The 20,822-nt window shown below is 34.2% G+C and overlaps 3 protein-coding genes and 1 long non-coding RNA gene across 6 annotated transcripts; all 4 read right to left on the reverse strand.

Annotated features, from left to right (window-relative positions):
• Positions 1 to 374: 374 nt before the first annotated feature.
• Positions 375 to 1,542, reverse strand: LOC108223016 (protein TRIGALACTOSYLDIACYLGLYCEROL 1, chloroplastic; the record flags this gene model as incomplete). The annotated part of the gene is made up of 1 exon (XM_017397048.2): positions 375 to 1,542. A coding segment is annotated over one exon (1,047 nt), but the record flags the coding sequence as incomplete, so codon positions are not given.
• A 2,358-nt stretch (positions 1,543 to 3,900) lies between these two features.
• LOC108223018 (uncharacterized) lies at positions 3,901 to 9,489 on the reverse strand. 2 transcript variants are annotated; one of them, XR_010292040.1, is made up of 5 exons: positions 9,090 to 9,489; positions 4,888 to 8,766; positions 4,742 to 4,788; positions 4,543 to 4,655; positions 3,901 to 4,278 (listed from the first exon to the last, which is right to left on the reverse strand). It is a non-coding gene; the product is annotated as an uncharacterized LOC108223018 (long non-coding RNA). The 2 variants fall into 2 exon arrangements; XR_001807127.2 differs by having other exon boundaries at positions 4,888 to 9,489.
• A 750-nt stretch (positions 9,490 to 10,239) lies between these two features.
• On the reverse strand, positions 10,240 to 14,713 carry LOC108223015 (protein TRIGALACTOSYLDIACYLGLYCEROL 1, chloroplastic). The gene is made up of 3 exons (XM_017397046.2): positions 14,541 to 14,713; positions 11,774 to 11,960; positions 10,240 to 11,378 (listed from the first exon to the last, which is right to left on the reverse strand). The coding sequence occupies exons 2-3, from the start codon at positions 11,818 to 11,820 to the stop codon at positions 10,361 to 10,363; spliced, it is 1,065 nt and encodes a 354-aa protein (XP_017252535.1). The 5' UTR covers positions 11,821 to 11,960; positions 14,541 to 14,713; the 3' UTR covers positions 10,240 to 10,360.
• Positions 14,714 to 15,501: 788 nt separating this feature from the next.
• Positions 15,502 to 18,835, reverse strand: LOC108223019 (uncharacterized). 2 transcript variants are annotated; one of them, XM_017397049.2, is made up of 5 exons: positions 18,676 to 18,835; positions 17,210 to 17,361; positions 16,854 to 16,952; positions 16,618 to 16,769; positions 15,502 to 16,036 (listed from the first exon to the last, which is right to left on the reverse strand). In XM_017397049.2, the coding sequence occupies exons 2-5, from the start codon at positions 17,357 to 17,359 to the stop codon at positions 15,649 to 15,651; spliced, it is 789 nt and encodes a 262-aa protein (XP_017252538.1). In that variant the 5' UTR covers positions 17,360 to 17,361; positions 18,676 to 18,835; the 3' UTR covers positions 15,502 to 15,648. The 2 variants fall into 2 exon arrangements, with proteins under 2 accessions (XP_017252538.1, XP_063950675.1); XM_064094605.1 differs by having other exon boundaries at positions 18,685 to 18,813.
• Positions 18,836 to 20,822: the final 1,987 nt, after the last annotated feature.

Below are 20,822 nucleotides of genomic sequence, written 5' to 3' on the forward strand. Positions count from 1 at the left end.
TACTCACGGATTGGAACCCGAACTCCTTTCTTCAAATCAATATCCCGCAGTCTCTTCAACTTGGATGAACGCCCGCAAGCTGGTGAGGTTCGAACCCATGACCCTTTGGATAAAAACCTCCCCACTTTTCTGTTACGAGTTTTAGATTTTGAGTATTACTAATAATATGTGTTTTTTCCCCCACTAAACGTATGTTACTAACATACATATGTTAGGAACCGAGACCCATCTATTTTCCATTTTACGGTCAGTGCAAGAGTTTCATTTGACAAAAAAAATTCTGGGTGGAAGCTAATTTTGGTCTAGTTTATCTCTTACACCATTCCAGTGTAATAAATGGTAAATTAAAATAACAGTGAGTCGGAGATGCTCTCTAACTCTAAATGCCAATAGAAGTCATGTACTCTCTAGCTGTAAATGCATTACAGGATTCTTCAAAATAGTTCACAAAAGTAAAACACCACAAATTTTGTAGTAGAATACATATTTCATGATTTAGACAACGTTCCTTAATGAATTTCCTGCTCCCTGGAAGAAGAAATAAGAGAGGATAAAATCAGCAACGAAGATACCGACGAGAGAAATTACAACAGCAGAAGTCGTTGATTCTCCAACACCTTTGGCACCCTCTGAAGTAGTGATCCCCCAACCGCAGCTAACAATGGATATAATCAAGCCAAAAACTAGGGACTTGAGCATTGCACTAATTATATCCCACGAAGAGAGAGCTCTCCGAGCAGAATCCAAAATTATGTTTATGCTGATCCCGTAAACACCATCAGCGAGGAGAGCACTTGCTGACATTCCTACTGTAAAGCACAGTAGAGTAAGTAATGGCAGAGTAATACATGAAGCAATCACTCTCGGGGTCACCATGTAATCAACAGGATTAGCACCAAGAACCCTTAGTGTGTCGGTTTGCTCTGACACTTGCATAGTTCCCAGCTCTGCAGCAAATGCACTGCCAATACGCCCTGCAATGACTATTGATGTGATCACAGGACTCAACTCCCTCGCAAAGGCAAGGGCCAAGACACCACCAATAGATCTGTTTAATCCTAGTCTTGTGAATTCTCTCACAAACTGGATAGCGAAGGCCATCCCAACAAAAGTAGCAGTTAACAAACAGACTCCAACTGATTTTGGACCGACTCTTTCCAGTTGCTGGAGTGTATTCTTCCAGTGGACTTTGCCCTTCAAAATCCTGATAATGACCTGCCCTGCAAGAATAAAGACTGATAATGCCCTCCACAAGTGCCTTGGGGGTGACCATCCACTTAACCATGTATCTGCTTCATTCTGTAAAGTTTGGCTTGTGATTATATGTTCCTCAGCGACAGATAAAGCAGGCTTTCCATCATCTGCGTTGGAGATTGCAGATAACCTTGTTGGCCGAAGAGGAATATTAAGTTTACAGGTTTGGATTCCTCTGGTATCACCTACTCTCAGTGACTTGGGGGATTTTAACTTTATCCAACCACCCTGTTTGATAGAGGTACCTCCACGGTGAGCACTGAGCACAGCAATCAGACACTCATTAGTTTAGCACACTTAATTAACTTAAAGTTCATGATGATATGGAACTACACTAAAAAAATTGAAAGACTAGAGTAAGAGAGAATATCTATCAACTAAAACATATGATTGCTGCCTCATTGTCTGAACAATAAAAAGCCACTTTTCTTTATACCTTTGTCAACTGTTCAAAGGATTATTACATGGGTAAGGTAAGAGGAGCCTCCGCAAGCATGAACTCAAATATTAATAACATACTATTTTTAAAATATAGCCAATACCATTGAAGTACAATGTCTTACAGGTTCGGCAAATTTTACATAATGTCTTACAGATGCAATTTAGCCAACGATTATAGCCAACACCGTTGGAGATGCTCTAACAAAGTAATTAAATGGAGCTGCTCAAGCTGCTCTTAGAGCATCTCCAACGGTGTTGGCTATAATCGTTGGCTAAATTGAACCTGTAAGACATTATGTAATATTTGCTGAACCTGTAAGACTTGTACTTTAATGGTATTGGCTATAGTGGTTGGCTATAATTTAAAAATAGAATGTTATTAATATTTTAGTTTGTTAAAATAGAATATATCAGTTTAATATGGTAATAAATGATGTGCAATCATCCTACAGATTTCTTACAGACCTGTAGAGGTTCGACAAATATAGTCATCATAAGAGGTTGGCTAAAATTATAGACAACAGGTTCACGTGGTTGGAGTATGATTTTTTCAACGGGTTGGCTAAAGTTTATATTTGGAATGCCAACTCACATTTTAGCCAAGGAGTTTGTATGGTTGGAGATACTCTTAGCCAGTTCCTGGTTTCATTTTGTAGTTTTTATAACTTTTTTGTATAATTTTTTATTGTTTTAAATAAATATTTTATTACTTAAAAGGTTGACAAAACTCATCCATTTTCTCAATAAAACCAGTTTTTGTATAGTGTCACGCATATGGGGGACCCCAAAATTATGGGATTTGGGCTTACCATTAGAGCAAGTCCAATAGGTTACCTATATGATGTCCTAAACTCACATTTAAGTAATGTGTCAATAAAAATGCACTTCAACACTATCCTAGTGCTATCATAAATCACTAGCACAACCTTAATTCTCCTAGCCATTACCTATTTATAAGTAACCCCTAGCCATTACCTATTTAATATTTATAAATAAAATAATCATCTCTCTCCTTCTTTCTTTGTTTTTTCCCTCCTTTTCCCATTCTCTCTCTCAAAATTATTATTAAAATAATCTTAAGAGAACAAATATAGGGATTGTTATTGGAGTTGACACTAAAAGTAGATTACCTAAATCACTAAGACTCACTAGGATTCATTATTATATATTATTAATAAGTAATGAGATAGGTAACCTATTGGACTTGCTCTTAAAGATACTATAAGCTCAAACAGGTATATTAAGTGTAGGCAAAACTAGCCTTATCAATTTCAAAAGCAGGTTTTTCGGAATATTGGCCGGTGAGTAAAAAAAGTTAAAAGACTGTAGCAGACAATGGGACCGTTGTGTTTGGAAAAGAAGTAGACTGTAGCTAACATTCTCATCTTCTTAAAAGTGCTTCTTCTTATTTACATAAACGGGTCAAAAGAAACAGAAGCCACAGCTTCTGCTTCTGTCAAACAAACAGCCCCAATATAATTGGAAATGGAGCTACGACCAAAATAAAGACTTCTGGAAAAAATTGGATCAGAGTAGCATCTTGTTTAAAAATGGATACGGAGGTAACAAAGCTATGCCTCAGAATAAAATTTGATCTCTGATTAATTGCAAAAACAGACAAGAATATGAATCAGGTGTAGGCAGCAATGCAATACAATGAAGCATCTATTATATGCGCCTACCATGTATACTGAGACAATGCAATCCTGAGATAAGTATATAAACTGCAAATGAGATCGGGATAGTATTTGGCTTTTGCTGCTGACTTGGAAGGGCGCTAAATATTTGACATTTGACGATGGTGATTAGTAACTGGAACTGGTTTAATATTCATCAACACCAAAGCCTTGTGAGGGACTTAACACGCATATAATGATTTTGAATCACACGTATTGTGTATTAATGAGAGAGCAAACTTATAGCGGTACATCAAGGGTTATGTGGTTGTTCAATTGATAAGCTCCACGTAAGGAGAACCAAGGACAAGAACCTTTTTCAAAAATCACAGACCTTTTTTCGTTTTCTGATTCAGTTGTGTAGTTATCTAGTCGAATGAGATCAAACTTCATATAACTAATCCTTGTATATCCATCTATTAGTAGGATCCTGAGGATGTCCAAGCGGATCCTCTTGTGGTTTTGTCGTTTCAGTATTTAGCACATGAAAGTGAATTTGATCCACTAACAAACTTGATTTGGACTAAAGTACTAAAAAACCATCCATTTGATACAATATCATTACAATGTGTGTGTAGCAAACTAATGTATATTAACAATGCAACTTCAACATCTGATAGTTTTCTTACATTCTTATATACAATTGTACATTAAGAGGTGCGGATTAAGAAAGATACATTTAGTTTAAATATAAAAGTCGATCCCAAAGGCCACTGGTCTCTGCATTTTCTGATTCTTCTATATGATTATGTTCCTGCTGCTGCTCCAATCCATTCCCCATTTTTTTGTTTAAATATACTTCCCTCTGATCCTGAAGATGGTGCTTCTTTTCTTCAACAGCTTCATCTTAGCATGTTCTGAATGAGTTAATGTCATCTCTTTGACATGCGTGAGCACATATATATACCTTCAACAGAAGACATAATAATCGAAATAATGGTTAATATGAATAATGGCTTCACATACAGTACTTGCAAACTTGAAAAAGATTTAAGAAAAGTTCTTAGTTTAAATATAAACGTATTTGTTTTGTTGTAACTTCCTGTTTGAATGCAAGACTTGACAAAATATTTGAGTACTGCTATACTTTATTAAACTTGGTAAAAAAGAAAGGAAAATTTTATTTTTATTGGTATCCTATAAGTTAACTGTAAATTATAAAGTAGCATACCGCATCCGAATCATGATAGTTGATTTTCATCATCAATCTCCACATCCAGGTTGGGAGGAAGAAGCCATCAAATGATGGTTGCGCAACTCCACTGCACGGTTGAAGTGTTTGCTCTGTGGATGTAATTGAATATAAATATTCATATATAAATAAATATGTAATTAAAAATTAAAACATTCGTTAGGATAGTAAAATTTACCAGAATAGTCACCGAGATATTGCGCATGTGTTGAGCTGATTCCAAACCTATTACATTAGTCGAATAAAAACATTGGGTTAAATTTATTATCTGTGGAATGATGACAAATAAAATTAATTTAGTAATAATATGTATCCAAAAATTACCATCTTTTGTGGTAACACTGCTTCGGCGTAATTGGGCAGGTTTATTTTGGAGCATTATCTTCATTGTTTCCTGTAATTATTTTATTAACACGATAAATATAATAAGAAAGAATTTAAATGATATTGAAAATTTTAATATTTCATATCATTTTGAATAAATAATTACGATAAAATGATATTAAATTATAAAATTATAATTAGCAATATTGTCTAGATCATTCAAGATTGAGACTTCAAAAAAAAAAAAGATCATTCAAGATTGAATAACATCTTAATTTACTATTTATATTTTTTGAATACATTATTATCATTCAATAATATGTAAACGAAATCTCGTAATTAAAAGAGAATACACATCACCAATGTTAATTAGAATTATAACAAAAGGTAGAGATTATAAGAATATGATAATAAAGAAAATAACATACCATATTTGTTGCAAGGGCCGCATAGATAATAATAACATGATTTGATATCATGCCTAAATAATTAGAGGGACGCATATGTATGTGTGTAGAATTTCTCTTTCTGGGTGTGTATAATTTTTGTGATTGGATCGTGATGGATGTATAATTTACTTGCCCGTATAACAGTACGTAAAAATCTCTCCGCATCATTTGGGAGTAAAAATTGCTTGCCTTGATATATATATTATAACATGTTCATCTGACAATGGAGAGAAAAAAATAAATTAATATATTTAATCTAACTCTTTCAAATATGTAAAATATTGAAAAATTAAATAAACGATATGTGATAATAAAATGCTTGTACTTGAGTGTCTATATGTAAAAAATTTATATCTCACTCCTTGTGAACTCTGAAATTTGCATATAATAATTTATGTTCCCCTTTCATTATATACCCGATTGAAGATGCCATCTAAAGATCTAGGACGTTCGTTTTTGTTTTGTCTGAACGGACAAGATTAAAACCGCCCATAGTTTTGCACGCCCACAAGATTAAAACCGCCCATTGTTTTGCAACGCTCACAGTTTTGTAACTTCCGTTGTTTTTTATTTTAACATGTAAAAATCACCCTCTTTTTCTGTTGCGAGTTTTGGATTTTGAATATTAAAAATAATATATGTTTTGGTGTTTTTTCCATTTAAGTCTGTCCAACATTTTCAAAATTAATCAATATCATTTTTTCAAAAATAATATATTCAACATATAATCTGAACCTGTATCATGAATAAATTATATTGGTGCATTGTTGGATCAAGTATTCTTAGTAAAATTTCTAGCAATTGGATAAACAACTCCACTGGGGAAGCAGAATCAGTCTCCTTAGTGTTGAAGTTGACACAGAAGAAGAAGCATGTCGGCAGGATCAGACGTGTTTACCCACCAGTCATAGTTTTGATTCTATGAATTATATATCAAGGCAACCAGAAAACAGAGAAAGATCAAAAGAATCCAACAAAGACAATGATCCATGGTTTAATTTTAGAGAAAGCAAAACATACCATTCAAAAGAAAACTGACTGTTATTTGATTGTAGAACTTCAAGGCTTCCGTTTCATACGGGATTGTGTCATTGTCAACTTCTGCTTCATATTTTTATGTTTGGCTTGTGATTGTAAGTTCCTCAGGCACTAACTATTGAGAAACTTATAAAACGACTTTTATCAGTTTCTAAAGAAATGACAAACTACAACTAACTATAGTTTTTATATTGAGAATTATTAAATCATAGCCACTGCTAGATTACTATGCTCCTACTCTCATTCACGGCTAGGATCGTTTACGAGTATAATTCTCATGTCTCTAAACTCAGTGAAATGTGGAAACCAGTGAAATTCAAAGTAATTAATCAGAGAAATAACACATTGGTCTTTGGTCCAGGATCAGCGTCTACTCAAAGAATCTCAAGGCTATGTTTATTACGGGCCGACTTGTTCTAATTTTCACTACAAGTAACTATGTAATCCCAAACCAAATCTTGAGATGGGACTATTTTGTCTCACTTTACCGTGCTAATGACAATTAATCCTAAACCAAAACTTATGAATTGTTTGAATTTCAACAATTATTAGCATGTCACGTACAGGGAATGAGATTAGAACAGAAAGTCCTATACAAACAACCGAAGTCTGTTGCTGATCAGTTCTTAGTTCCATGAAGGAGTTGAAATTGCCATGTTGTCGATCCAACTTGTGAGTTACTTAAGAAATGCTGAGCATGGTAGCAATATTCTTAAAATTGATTTAAAAAAGATCTTTGCATTGCAGATAAACACGATTACAAACTCATAAGCTAGAATGTAAAGTGTCTGCAAAAGTAGCCTGATTCATTGCAAAAGAAGGTTTTTGAGAACATTGGCTAGTGATTGAAAAAGTTTAAACACTAGATATATATATTAGGCGAAGGCAATATGATTGGAATTGAGCTATGACCAAAAGAAAGGTTTTTGGAAAAAATTGGAATAGAGTAGTGTCTTGCTTGAATATGGATACGGAGTTTCCGAATTCCAATCCCGAGTCAGGCTCCGGCCGACGTGACCGGTTCGCAGGTGGGGCGGTTATTTTATTTAATCAAATTTTAATAATTTTATACTTTAATTTAGTTTAATCAAATATTTTTATTTTTTCATTAAAAGAGTACAGTACCTCATATAAATTTAATTAAATTAAAATGTATTTGACAAAAAATTTGAAAGGACCCTTTTTTCACAAAAACGGAAACAATCACATTGATACAATAAAAATAAAAAACAAACAAATTAAATTATAAAAAAACCAAACAAATTGATCATCCTTTCTCCATTACTATACACCATGCAAGTTGCAACATCACTTTGCATTGAACACACATCATGCAAAGTGTTTTTATTATCTGAGTTTCTCTTGCTGTTATAATATCAACAGTATAATTAATATTATAATATTAATTAACAATAGATATTAACGTATAAATTTATAACGGTTAAGTCTACTCTTCTATATAAACAAGTAACGTATCTTATTTGTTGTATTCTTCACTTATCAAACATTGCCTATTGATCTAATATTCAAAATTTATATGAATTTTTTTGTCAAAAGATGAATCCAAATAACCCCACCGACAAATTCTTAAAATCCTGGATCCCGATTTCTATCTATATTCAAATTCCAAGTTCATTATATAATTTTTAATCACTTAATTTGATTATTAAACTATTAACATTATTTAATTAAACAAAAGTTTAATTATAAAATATCATTTTATTACAATCATATGTACAATAATAATAAAATGGTTCCTTTGGGAAGTGACTTACAAAAAATCTCCAGTGCTCCTAAATCATTACTTAAAAAATAATACATGATTCCTAATAAATTAATATATTAAAAGAAGAGGATTCATATAAAAAATTCCATGTGATACTCGAGAAGTCCCAACAAGAAGTTGTCGGCATCAGCAGCTCCATATAATCCTTCGCCAACACCAAATATTATAAACTCTCTGCAATATGTGTAACTAGCGGTCCCTTTCATCCCAATCATTTTGCATGGCAACGCATCAGTACCCCTAGCCCTAATACACCAGAATATACAATTATTTTCTAGTTCTGTATCATTATTTTTTGCTGCTATGTGGATGTAAATAAATATAAATATTTATATTTATATATAAATAAATGTGCAATTAAAATATCCATCGGGATAATAAAATTTACCAAAATACCCACCGAGCTCTTGCGCAGGTGTACGGCTAAGTTCAGACCTATTATAGTAGTTGAAGAACATTGATATATTGGGTTAGATTTTTTATGTGCGAAATGATCGACACAAAAACTAATTAACAATATGTATCCCAAAGTTACCGTGTTTTGTTGTAATACTGGACCGCCGCAATTTGGACGGATTTATTGTGGAGCATTTTCTTCATTATTTCCTGTAATTATTTTATCACCACGATGAATTTAATAAGAAAATTGTAAATGATACAGAAACTGTGAATATTTGATATCATTTAGAATAAATAATTACAACTAATGAGATTAAATTATAAAATTTAATTAGAGATTTTGTAAGCATATATGGATCTTTCAAGATCGAATAAGATCTAAACTTCTTACTTATATTTTTTAACACGTTTATTTTCATTCAAGATTATTAACTTGAAATCTCGTAACTAAAAGAGAATACACTTTTCTAATTAGAATTATAAGATAAGGTAGAGATTATAAGAATAACATAACTAAGAAAAAAACATACCAGATTTGTTATAACAACCGCATAGATGATAATAATGATCTGATATCATGAGTAAATAACTATGGGCATGAATGTGTATGTGTGTAGAATTCCCTTTCTCGGTGTGTACAACTCTTGTGATTGCAACGTTTTTGTTTTTAGATCTCTCATTGATACATGAAAGTATAAATTACTTGCCTGAATATACATGAAAACACGTTACAATCTCTCAGCATAAATTACTTGTCCTGATATATATCAGGACATGATAATCTGACGAGTAGAAAGAGAAAAAATGAATATATATATATAAGTATGTAATTCTTAAAAAATATGTAAAATATTGACAAAAACGATAGAAGATATATGGTCATAAAATGTTTGCAGATGCAATTTTTTTAATAGCTTCACTCCTTCTAAACTCTAGAATTTTTTGTAATAACATGATTATGTTCGCTCTTTCATTATATAGCCCATTGACGATGGTATCTAAAAATCTCGAACGTCTATTTTTGCTTTGTTTGAATGGTCAAGATTAAAACCGCCCACAGTTTTACACCGCCCACAAGATTAAAACCGCCCACAGTTTTGCAACGGCCCACAGTTTTGCAACGTCGGCTTTTTTTTTCTAATTTTAATAATTAAAAATCACCTTACTTTCTTCAAAAGGCGTATTACAGGACACCCTGCCTACCTAGAATTTTCTACGAACCTGCCGACTAGCTCCATAGCCAATACATGTAGGTAAATTGGACTAACCGAGTGATAAGACCAGGTGGGTGGGAACTTTCCTGCGATACTCACGGATTGGAACCCGAACTCCTTTCTTCAAATCAATATCCCGCAGTCTCTTCAACTTGGATGAACGCCCGCAAGCTGGTGAGGTTCGAACCCATGACCCTTTGGATAAAAACCTCCCCACTTTTCTGTTACGAGTTTTAGATTTTGAGTATTACTAATAATATGTGTTTTTTCCCCCACTAAACGTATGTTACTAACATACATATGTTAGGAACCGAGACCCATCTATTTTCCATTTTACGGTCAGTGCAAGAGTTTCATTTGACAAAAAAAATTCTGGGTGGAAGCTAATTTTGGTCTAGTTTATCTCTTACACCATTCCAGTGTAATAAATGGTAAATTAAAATAACAGTGAGTCGGAGATGCTCTCTAACTCTAAATGCCAATAGAAGTCATGTACTCTCTAGCTGTAAATGCATTACAGGATTCTTCAAAATAGTTCACAAAAGTAAAACACCACAAATTTTGTAGTAGAATACATATTTCATGATTTAGACAACGTTCCTTAATGAATTTCCTGCTCCCTGGAAGAAGAAATAAGAGAGGATAAAATCAGCAACGAAGATACCGACGAGAGAAATTACAACAGCAGAAGTCGTTGATTCTCCAACACCTTTGGCACCCTCTGAAGTAGTGATCCCCCAACCGCAGCTAACAATGGATATAATCAAGCCAAAAACTAGGGACTTGAGCATTGCACTAATTATATCCCACGAAGAGAGAGCTCTCCGAGCAGAATCCAAAATTATGTTTATGCTGATCCCGTAAACACCATCAGCGAGGAGAGCACTTGCTGACATTCCTACTGTAAAGCACAGTAGAGTAAGTAATGGCAGAGTAATACATGAAGCAATCACTCTCGGGGTCACCATGTAATCAACAGGATTAGCACCAAGAACCCTTAGTGTGTCGGTTTGCTCTGACACTTGCATAGTTCCCAGCTCTGCAGCAAATGCACTGCCAATACGCCCTGCAATGACTATTGATGTGATCACAGGACTCAACTCCCTCGCAAAGGCAAGGGCCAAGACACCACCAATAGATCTGTTTAATCCTAGTCTTGTGAATTCTCTCACAAACTGGATAGCGAAGGCCATCCCAACAAAAGTAGCAGTTAACAAACAGACTCCAACTGATTTTGGACCGACTCTTTCCAGTTGCTGGAGTGTATTCTTCCAGTGGACTTTGCCCTTCAAAATCCTGATAATGACCTGCCCTGCAAGAATAAAGACTGATAATGCCCTCCACAAGTGCCTTGGGGGTGACCATCCACTTAACCATGTATCTGCTTCATTCTGTAAAGTTTGGCTTGTGATTATATGTTCCTCAGCGACAGATAAAGCAGGCTTTCCATCATCTGCGTTGGAGATAGCAGATAACCTTGTTGGCCGAAGAGGAATATTAAGTTTACAGGTTTGGATTCCTCTGGTATCACCTACTCTCAGTGACTTGGGGGATTTTAACTTTATCCAACCACCCTGTTTGATAGAGGTACCTCCACGGTGAGCACTGAGCACAGCAATCAGACACTCATTAGTTTAGCACACTTAATTAACTTAAAGTTCATGATGATATGGAACTACACTAAAAAAAAATTGGAAATAAGAGAGAATATATATCATCAACTAAAACATATGATTGCTGCCTCATCGTCTGAACAACAATAAGCCACTTTTTTTTTATACCTTTCTCAACTGTTCAAAGGATTATTACATGGATAAGGTAAGAGGAGCCTCCACAAGCATGAAAGACAAACGACAGCAGCATAAAGACCACTTGGTCTAAAAATGAAAAATAGCCACTAGATGAATGGATATGCATTCTGTAACAACTTTTATTATGTGTTTGTATGTGTACTGTACACACAGACATAAGAAGAGGAGCATGAGAGAATATGCATTAACCTTTTGGGGAAAAGACCAGCAGATTGAAGAAGGCAGGCTGCTTGCATGGCAGACAGCTGGATGCTTAACTCAGAGAAGATAAGTTGGATCTGCTCAAAATCTTTTTACAGGGACAAATTGCTGTGGCGTGCTGAAGTAATTAAGTCAAGTGTAGCAACTTGCACTAAAAAGATATACCCTATCTTCCCTGTACCATTGCATTGTGAAAAGTTTACAATGTTAAAAAAAGATTGGAATCATTAATATATTATAACTCATGGCCACCAAGCAAATTAATATATGCATGGAGATAGTGATGAGATACCCTGTCAATGTTTTTATTTTATTTTATCTTAAATGAAATGAAAAGAGAGGGACAGATGTGCATTGGTAACTAGCACAGGTGGTGCTCAAATGACTAATCTAAGTTTATTAATGCAAAATTAGTAAGACTTGGCTTTAAGAAGAAAAAGAGAACACTCAAGGGAGGAGAGAAACCGGGAAAAAGGGAGAAAAACAAGAGACACGATGAAGCAAGACTAATAGAGTTATAATCAAGGAGATAGAAAAAGCTGTTTGTGTAAGAGGATAAGGGCATAAGGCAAGGTATTAGAGGGAAGAGTAGGAGGGATTTTTTCTGGCACACAAAGCGTTATGCGAACCAAGGCGCAAAACTCCCTGGAGCCTAGGCGCAAAGCACAAAAGCAAGGTGTGCGCTTCTTTGAAGTTAATTGCACATTTTACAATTTTATAAAATAATAAGTACTTTTTAGGTTATATATAAATTTATATATGGTTAAAATATAATTTATAATTCATAATATATTAAATCACAATTTAGGGCAAAAATAATGTGATTTGTACTTTATAATATATTAAATTATACTTCTAGAGGGGGAAAAACATCCTAAAAACATTAAAATCAAACTTTTAGTTTTATAGGCTGAATTCTAGGCTTCCAACATTATTAGTGGTAGAGGCTTCCGGCTTCCAACAAGGCTCATTTATGTTGATGGCTTCATTCGTAAACCATTTTGTCCGATAGCCTCTATTGTCGTATCAAAAGTATCAAATTTCACTGCACTTAATGGAAATACCAGCTTCGTACACCAATATTGCAAAGTTGTACAAGCCCGCCCTGGCCCTTAATTTGTTCTAAAGATTATCCTTTTCATCCAACCTTGTCTTTTCCTTAAGCTTTTGCACCATTTTCTAAAGATGAAGCCTCAACAATAAATCAAGTAGCCCCTTCATTTGCAATATTGAAGTTGAGGTATCAGATGTCTTTTTGACGCTCTTTTGAAGAATTTCAATGTCCTCTAAATCTTCTGAATCTGATCACAGATTTTGGGTGCTTCTTGCCAGCCATGTACTCTTCAATCTCTTTTTTCAGCTCTGATGGAACTTTTGGACAGCCATTTGCATTTCTTCGACATCTAATAACATGTTCTTCCACTTTGTGGACTCCTGTTTGTTTCCCTTTTTGATGTCGTTCGAAGCTGAAATAGCCTTTTTATTTGGGCTTATAAATCTTATTTTTGTTTAGGGTTAGTACTTTTGGGCCATAGAATAGACCCAATAACATTAATGACATTATTGTGCGCTTAGCTTCACTAAAGCGGGGTTTTCTATCATTTCGCAATTAGGCGCGCTTTGCGCTTCAAGGCCAGAAGCGCGAGCCTGACTGAAGTTCTTCGCCTCGGCATAAGTGAGGCGCCAAGGGTTCGCTTTGTTGCTCTTTGTGCCTAGGCGAACGCCGGGCGCTCTTTTCACAATCACAACACTGGGCACATACAAGTGAAGTGAAAGTTGAGGCATGTATATACATATTAAAGTTGAGCTTTTACATCACGCATATTATTTAAGGTATGATAATTACTTCTAACGTACTTAAATATTTTCTTTCATTTTATGTTGAAAAATGTAGATCTTATTATCGTTATATAAGGTAATTAAGCTTACGTCTTAAAAGGTGTTCGGTGATTTGATTGTGAAGCTAATATTATACAATAGCCAGTGATGATTCAATTTTCCGGTTCCTACAGTCAGAAAATGCATTCGCCATCAAGAATCACGTATGCTAATGATGGTGTCATTGTGTTCTATAAATCATTCGTATCTAAGGACTTCCGCTTCATATACTCGGGGCATAAAACAGCTTCATCCACTAAGAAATGATCGTTTAGTAAAGAAACAACAATAGGGGTTCAAAGTTTTTTTCCCATCATTTCCAACATTCTTTTTAATAAACGGGGGTCTTCCGGATGCAACATCTCTACTCCTAAGAGTAGGGATAGGGTAAGGTCTGGGTATATCTCACCCTCCAAACACCCTACTTCCAAGTGGCATAAACCCTAAACACGGGGCCAAAAAAATGGTTAAACCTGATTTCTAACCAAAACAAACCCCTAAACTGCTGTATCATTTTGGGTCTAATTAGTTTAACATAGTGCAGCTAAGATCTTTAACTTGTACGGATTCAACATATAACAGCACCACTACAGAACTACACATAAGAAAAATTAGCAATTGAGCATATATACAAACATAACCATAGTCTTTAATTTGCATTCACGCTCAATTACTAACTACCACTTTCGAGCATAAATGAAAATATGCATACATAAAAACATATAATATCAACATCACTACAAATGAACATTCAACAGAGACAAACCCCAACTCAATTTAGCAAAAGCTAACAAGTAAAAAAGCAAAATCTTGATTTATAACAAGTGAAAAAGCATATGAGGAACAAGAATTGAATAGATAGGATATGAAAATTTACCAGAAAAGCATCGGAGAGAGCTAAAGATTGAAGCTTTAGAATCTGGGTTGCCACAAACAAGGGTAAATGTTCAAGCTTTTCTCCTCAAGTTTAGTATAGTGCGAGTTCATATACGGTTTTACAAGGATACGAATGTACGTAAATATTTCTAGGGTCTAGGTCCCAGAGGTACATCGGAATATCCTGCCAGGATTAAAATAAAATTTAAGTATGTATGGTTTAGTGGGGAAAAATTTATTTTTATGTTTTTCTCTTCAACGTTTTTTTAGCGTTAAAATTTGTTTTAATTTTGACTGCTGGATATTTATCCAACTGAAGAACCTGTATGTTTTTTTAACATGTCCTAGCAACCCATATTTCTAAAGTCGCTGTGAAATTGTTGAGATACTATCAAATTATATATATATTTAAATTTATTCATTTTTCTTTTTTAAGAATATATGGAGATATGATTTTATTTGGTGAAATTCCATTTTATTGACTGAAATAGTTTTATTTTATCAGTTGAAATTTGAAATAGTGATCAGAAAACATGGTGATTTAGTAACCAAAATGATAATAAAAAAATAAATTAAAATACACAAAATTGTAAGAGTTGGAAAGTACAAATCAAAGTTATTTAAATTTTTTACACCTAAATGTTACAATTGAAAGAGTTTTTTTTTTAATTTCATAATCCAAGTTGCAAGTTGCAAAACAGAAATAAATTTCAATTTATCTCATTTTTATCACTATTCATTCAACTTCTCAATGCTTGGTTATCCAAACTCACATACAATGACAATAAAAGGGAGTTTTTATTTTTACTTTTTATATGATTAAACACGATCACACACCTGTTTCGTCAAATTCGAACGCTCAACATACCTGTCTTGTCTTTAACAATGATCGAACCCTCGATATCCTGTAAAGAGAGCGAGAGAGATACCATTGCAGCAAGAAGCTGCTGCTAATAATCAGATGGAGTTCTGAAGATGCTCTGTTACATTTCTGTATATCATATAATGAATTGTCAAACAATGGAGAATCCGCTGTTTTGATCACATTAAGTGACTGAATCAATTATAATCTTATAACTGTTGCTAACTACAACAATAAGGCATCTCGCTCAAAATAACCAGTTCAGGCTGATGTTGCCAAGCCACACATATAGTGGGAGTTGAGCTAAAGCTATGAAGAGCAGGAGGTAGTGGTGCCTGCTTGAGTCGTATGTCCTCACCTCCGCAAAAAGGACTCTCTTCATTGTCTTTACCAAGAAAATTCCCATGCATAAGCACGTCCATGGCATCAAAAAGTAGTACGAATAGCTCCACACGATTTTCACGAATACAGCTAAACACATACCCGTAAAGGTATATCCAGCATATGCGACAATATCAAGTAAAGGTGCCTCACCGCTACCCAATGAAAACAATGACATCTTTAATAGTGAAACTTGCAAGAACCAACCTACCAAACCCTTGATAAACAGCCAATTCAGAGCTTCGGGGGTAAACCTGTTAAAAAAAGAAGTGAATTCAAATCAAACTGTTTTGTTTCACCATACATCTTTCCTAAGTACAAAAATGACCAACAATGATGAAAAATACGGTGCACCCCCCACCCCACCCCCCCAAAAAAAAAACGCAGTCATCATATGGTAAAACCAGGACTATATGGTAAGTATTTGTCAAATATGTATGTACTATCTGCAGGCCAAGATATGAAAGCAATAAGCATTTTTCCCCCCGTGTAAAGTTTTATTGACGTGTAAAGAACAAAAGATGAGAAATATAGTCTTATACTAACTTCGTAGTATTTGGTGCTCCAAGAAAGGAAATCTAGGATATGATCCTACATTTATATAGTGATCTTATTAATAATAATAGAAAATGAGTAGTTGCTCAGAGATAGGAAGATAATAAAGCTTTACCCGTAAGCAAAAAATAAAATATTGAGGTTGTAAGTTGTTACAATAAGTACACAATGACTCCAACCATTATTATTTAATATATTGACATATGAAAAAACTTGGTGATTCTGAAACTTGATTATTTGATCTAATGACACGAAGGAACTTGGTCATTCTGAAACTTACTTTCCATGAAGACCCAATGAGAACCCCGCAAGAACAACGTAGGTACCAAATGCCATGAATGGAATATACAGATCTGGAGCATTAATATCATATATTGGGGGCTTGTAAGAAAGTCTACCACCAACTGGTTCAGTAATTCTTGTCCAATGACCCTGATATAGCAGAACAGAGAAGAATGAGCGAAGTTTAAATTGTTTTAAAAGAGAAAAAAGGGGAAGAAATTGTATAAAACTTACTCTGTGAAGGAAAGGAAATAGAACGACCTTCAATTTATTTCTCACATAATGGTCATTGACTTGAAAGTAGTATTGGGGATCTGAGAAATACCTACTTATCTGTTTACACAAAACAAATGTTGATATATGTCCAAAGATCATATCTTAAAATAATGTTGAAAATGTATCCTAGATATTTCAAAAGATCATACTCACAAGCCACAATTACTTTATTAGTAAACATTTTTAGAAGCAACTTTGCATACAAAATAATTGCCTTCCCTAGAACCCGAAGCAGGATTCTGAAAAAATGAAACGATTTGACTTGATACTAGATGAATTCAAAATAATGCTTCTAATTACAGCATGCTACTTACATTGCTTTGCACGTACTCTGAACTTGATCCTAAAATTTTCTCTCCATAAGCGCCCAGTCCACCTCTAATAAGCCCTGAACCAGCACCAGAGAAAGCATTCCCAAAGGGAATTTTCTGTGCATCTGGCGGGTTTCCCATATTATCAAACATGTCTGAGGCACAAACATGAAAAACAGATATATTTACATGGTCCCTTTTGCTTTAAAACAGCACTATAATATAAACAGAATGTCCAAATGTAATGCAGCAATATATTTATATCTGATCAATTGTTGCACTACATTGATTTAAGAAAATTTAATGCTTTCTAAAGCTGGATAAAAGAAAAGAAAATTTCTACCCAAACAATATTAAATCTAAGGACTTCAGAAAAATCTGTAGCTCAACTGCTTCAGTAAACGGACCAATGTGCAAACAAGGCTAGACTCTTTTAACTAACAATCTGGCATCAATTTAAGTGCCTTGCCATTCAAAAGCAATCGGGAACAAGAGCTACAGCGTAGGAAGCATAGGGTGCGGGGTGCTGGTACGGGGATACAGGAATTCGGCAAATATAAGAATATGATGATTAGGCTGCGGGGGGTTCGGCAAATAGTAAAATATTAGAAATATATATTATGCATGTATTTCAAGAGCTACCTTTACATTTAACCTAAATAATCAAATAAATAGTTCACTGTCCTTAAAATTTTACATAATAATTACTTGAGAACACAATTGTTGCATTATAAGGTAGTTAAGTGATTAAGCAATCGACTAGTTACAGAATTAATCATTTAACAAGCATCCCAAGAATCCCCCGTGAACCCATGAATCGAGTGTGCACTGCAGCAAGTGAGCGAAGAATGAATCTTCTTTCTAGGCTACAGCACATGGAATGTATTACCTATCTTACTCTCATATTAACCCTATGTCCTTAGTAGTGAGCTTATTCAGGTTACATATTTCCCAACACTCCCCCCTTACTCAAAAGCCCTTTTCCTTAAGGATTAAGGGAAGGATCCCTAGGAGGACAATATTCCAACTAAATTTCTACACTAAGTTCATAAGATCTCGAGGCCCCGGCATTTCAACTCAAGACAGTAGGGCCCAAGGAGATGTAAATTGGGTACAAGATCTTTCAGAATAACTGGCAGTATACTGTATTACCAAATTCACATTTTCCAGTTCACAAATATAAGGAACTCTAACCAGTACAACAATCAACACCCATATAATAATACATTCACGTTAGATCTCTCTTTTCTTCCCTATCAAGAAACAGATGCTGATCAAGAAAGAGATACATCTAAGAACTCATATAAATGTGACACATAGAGAGAAAGAAAAAAAATCTAAATTTTCACTATAAACACTAAAATGAAACCCCCAATACACCCACATGAATTATTAGTTTTTCATGAATTTGCAGTAAACAATAACACATAAAACGTTAATATAGAGAGAGACATAAACGGATGGCTTACTTGGCTTACAATAACAAGATTGAAAAGGGTAGATGAGCAGAGCTAATGGGATCTGTAGAGATTAGAAAATGAGTGAAGCCTTTGCTTTACTGCTGCTTCACTTTTTGCTCCAAGAAATAGCAAAATGGATCCAATTATGTTTTTTAGTTAGCGCGTAGACAAAGACGTGCGCTGTCTTGACGCAGATTATTCCCACAGCCCACACCCGCATTCGGAATCCTGATTATAATTTCTTCCGTAGAATATACTCCCGCATACGCAGGTTTCTTAAAACTCGTTTAAAGTAAAATTTCCTAATATATTTTAAAATTATCATTTTTGTGAATAAAAATTTGATATTTAAATTTTTATTTTAAAAAAAAAAAATTTAAAAAAGTTATGAAACTATACATCGAGTACTTGCAAACAGTGAACGTATACAATTCACCGGGACGGACGGAGGAGTTTATACGAAGTTACTTATCAGTGTTGTTCTAAATATTAAATTATATTTTAAGAATATTAATTTATTAGTATTATTTTTATTAAGAACAAATATTTATCTCATTGGGATTTATTTTATATATGCTTGTGTATCACAAATTTAGGTTTCAACTAAAATTCCAATCAGTAAATTTTAAGATATTTATAAGAAATAATACTTTTTTTAAGAAAATTACAGTTGTATTATATTCTGAAAAAATATATAGGAATATGCTTCAACCAAATACAATTAAATGTTTATTTAAAAATATATCTATAATCTCTATTATATGCAAAAAAAGAAATTCTCATTTTTACTTTCACGACAGTAAAAAGATTTTGGGGTTGAGATGGGGTTTTTTTGAGAAGAATTGAGAAGTTGTAATTCTAGTTAATTTGATTTTTTTTGTTTTATGAATTAATTGAATCGGAGAATAATGATCTTGTAAAGGAATTATGTTGTGTTTGGTTGGGGTGAATGATTCCGGAAGGAATGGAATGAAAAATGAACTATCTTGTGGACAATTTTTAAGAAATTTCATTCCTTCTTCCATTCCATTCCTTGCATCATATGCTAATTATCACACCTTCAATTTGAGATGGAATGCTCCATTCTCTCCTATACTCAATTTTTTCTCAAATCTCATTATAGCAATTTTGCACTCCTTCAAATTTTTTTCAAAATTTTCTTCCTATCTCTATTAATTTCAAGTATTTTTACTCATCTCATTCCATTCCATTCCATTCTCTCCAACCAAACACAACATTAGACAATGATCTAACAGAATGATCTAACAGGAATAAGACAAAGAACAAGAATAAATCAGAGTGGATGACGAATGGGAACATGAAGTTACACAAAACCTTCTCAGTTTTCTGATCTAGTGAGCCAGTTACAAGTGACCAGTTCCGTTCCGTAATAATTTCATGTAAAAACAACCTGACATGAAACAGATCAATCTAATTTCACCTCTCTAAAGAAAACACATTCTTGGACCTTGCTGTAATGCCTTTAAAATGAAGATAGTGCGCATCACATTTTCAATTTTTCATGATCTATCACCAGCCTTGAGGCCACTTCTTCTTAGCATCCCATTTGCGAAACCATCTCTTTTTCTTAGCAGAACCGTGGTTTTTATGCGGCCATATCAACTCGAACAAGAGCCCTCTTCTTCTAGGTGTTGGACAGGCCTGATCACGTTTAGCTGCTTCCCCATATGCAGACATGTTAATGCTTCTGAAAAACTCGTGATCCAGAGACTGAAAAATTTCATCGCGTTTTCTAGTAGTGTTGAGTTGCTCATACCTTTGTTCCAGTGATTCCTTAGGCACATTTCTAGCTAACATAGGAGAAGCACCGCCCCAGTGATTAGTGCCTAAAGAAGGGTGCTGCGGAGTCCTGAAACCCAAGGCTTCTCTTTCTATAATCATCTTTCTTATTACTCTACGAACAACTCGTTCAAGTTCTATTTGAAGTTGGTTGGCTGTAATTTAGATTCCTGACCAAATTTTTTTTGAGTAAATATGTAGAAATGGTCTTTCTTGAAAGTGACGGGTAGTGGAAATAACAATGTTATTGAGTTCTACAATTCTTAACAGTATGGAAATTTATTAAATGAATGTCTCCAAATGTCTACTGAACTGCAGCCGAATGGAGTGACACAATGTTGAGTTTCTTTTATAAC

Source organism: Daucus carota, chromosome 5 (assembly GCF_001625215.2).
Source record: "Daucus carota subsp. sativus chromosome 5, DH1 v3.0, whole genome shotgun sequence".
Taxonomy (NCBI): Eukaryota; Viridiplantae; Streptophyta; class Magnoliopsida; order Apiales; family Apiaceae; genus Daucus; species Daucus carota.

Excerpts from the sequence above, each read along its gene's own strand:
- LOC108223015 (XM_017397046.2), bottom strand. The coding sequence starts at position 11,820 with ATGCAAGCAGCCTGCCTTCTTCAATCTGCTGGTCTTTTCCCCAAAAG. Across the intron at positions 11,379-11,773 it reads GCTGGTCTTTTCCCCAAAAG|TGCTCACCGTGGAGGTACCT; the intron begins GTTAATGCATAT and ends TGCTGTGCTCAG.
- LOC108223019 (XM_017397049.2), bottom strand. The coding sequence starts at position 17,359 with ATGTTTGATAATATGGGAAACCCGCCAGATGCACAGAAAATTCCCTTT. Across the intron at positions 16,953-17,209 it reads CAGAGTACGTGCAAAGCAAT|ATAAGTAGGTATTTCTCAGA; the intron begins GTAAGTAGCATG and ends TTGTGTAAACAG. Across the intron at positions 16,037-16,617 it reads TCATTGGGTCTTCATGGAAA|GTTTACCCCCGAAGCTCTGA; the intron begins GTAAGTTTCAGA and ends TTTTTTTAACAG.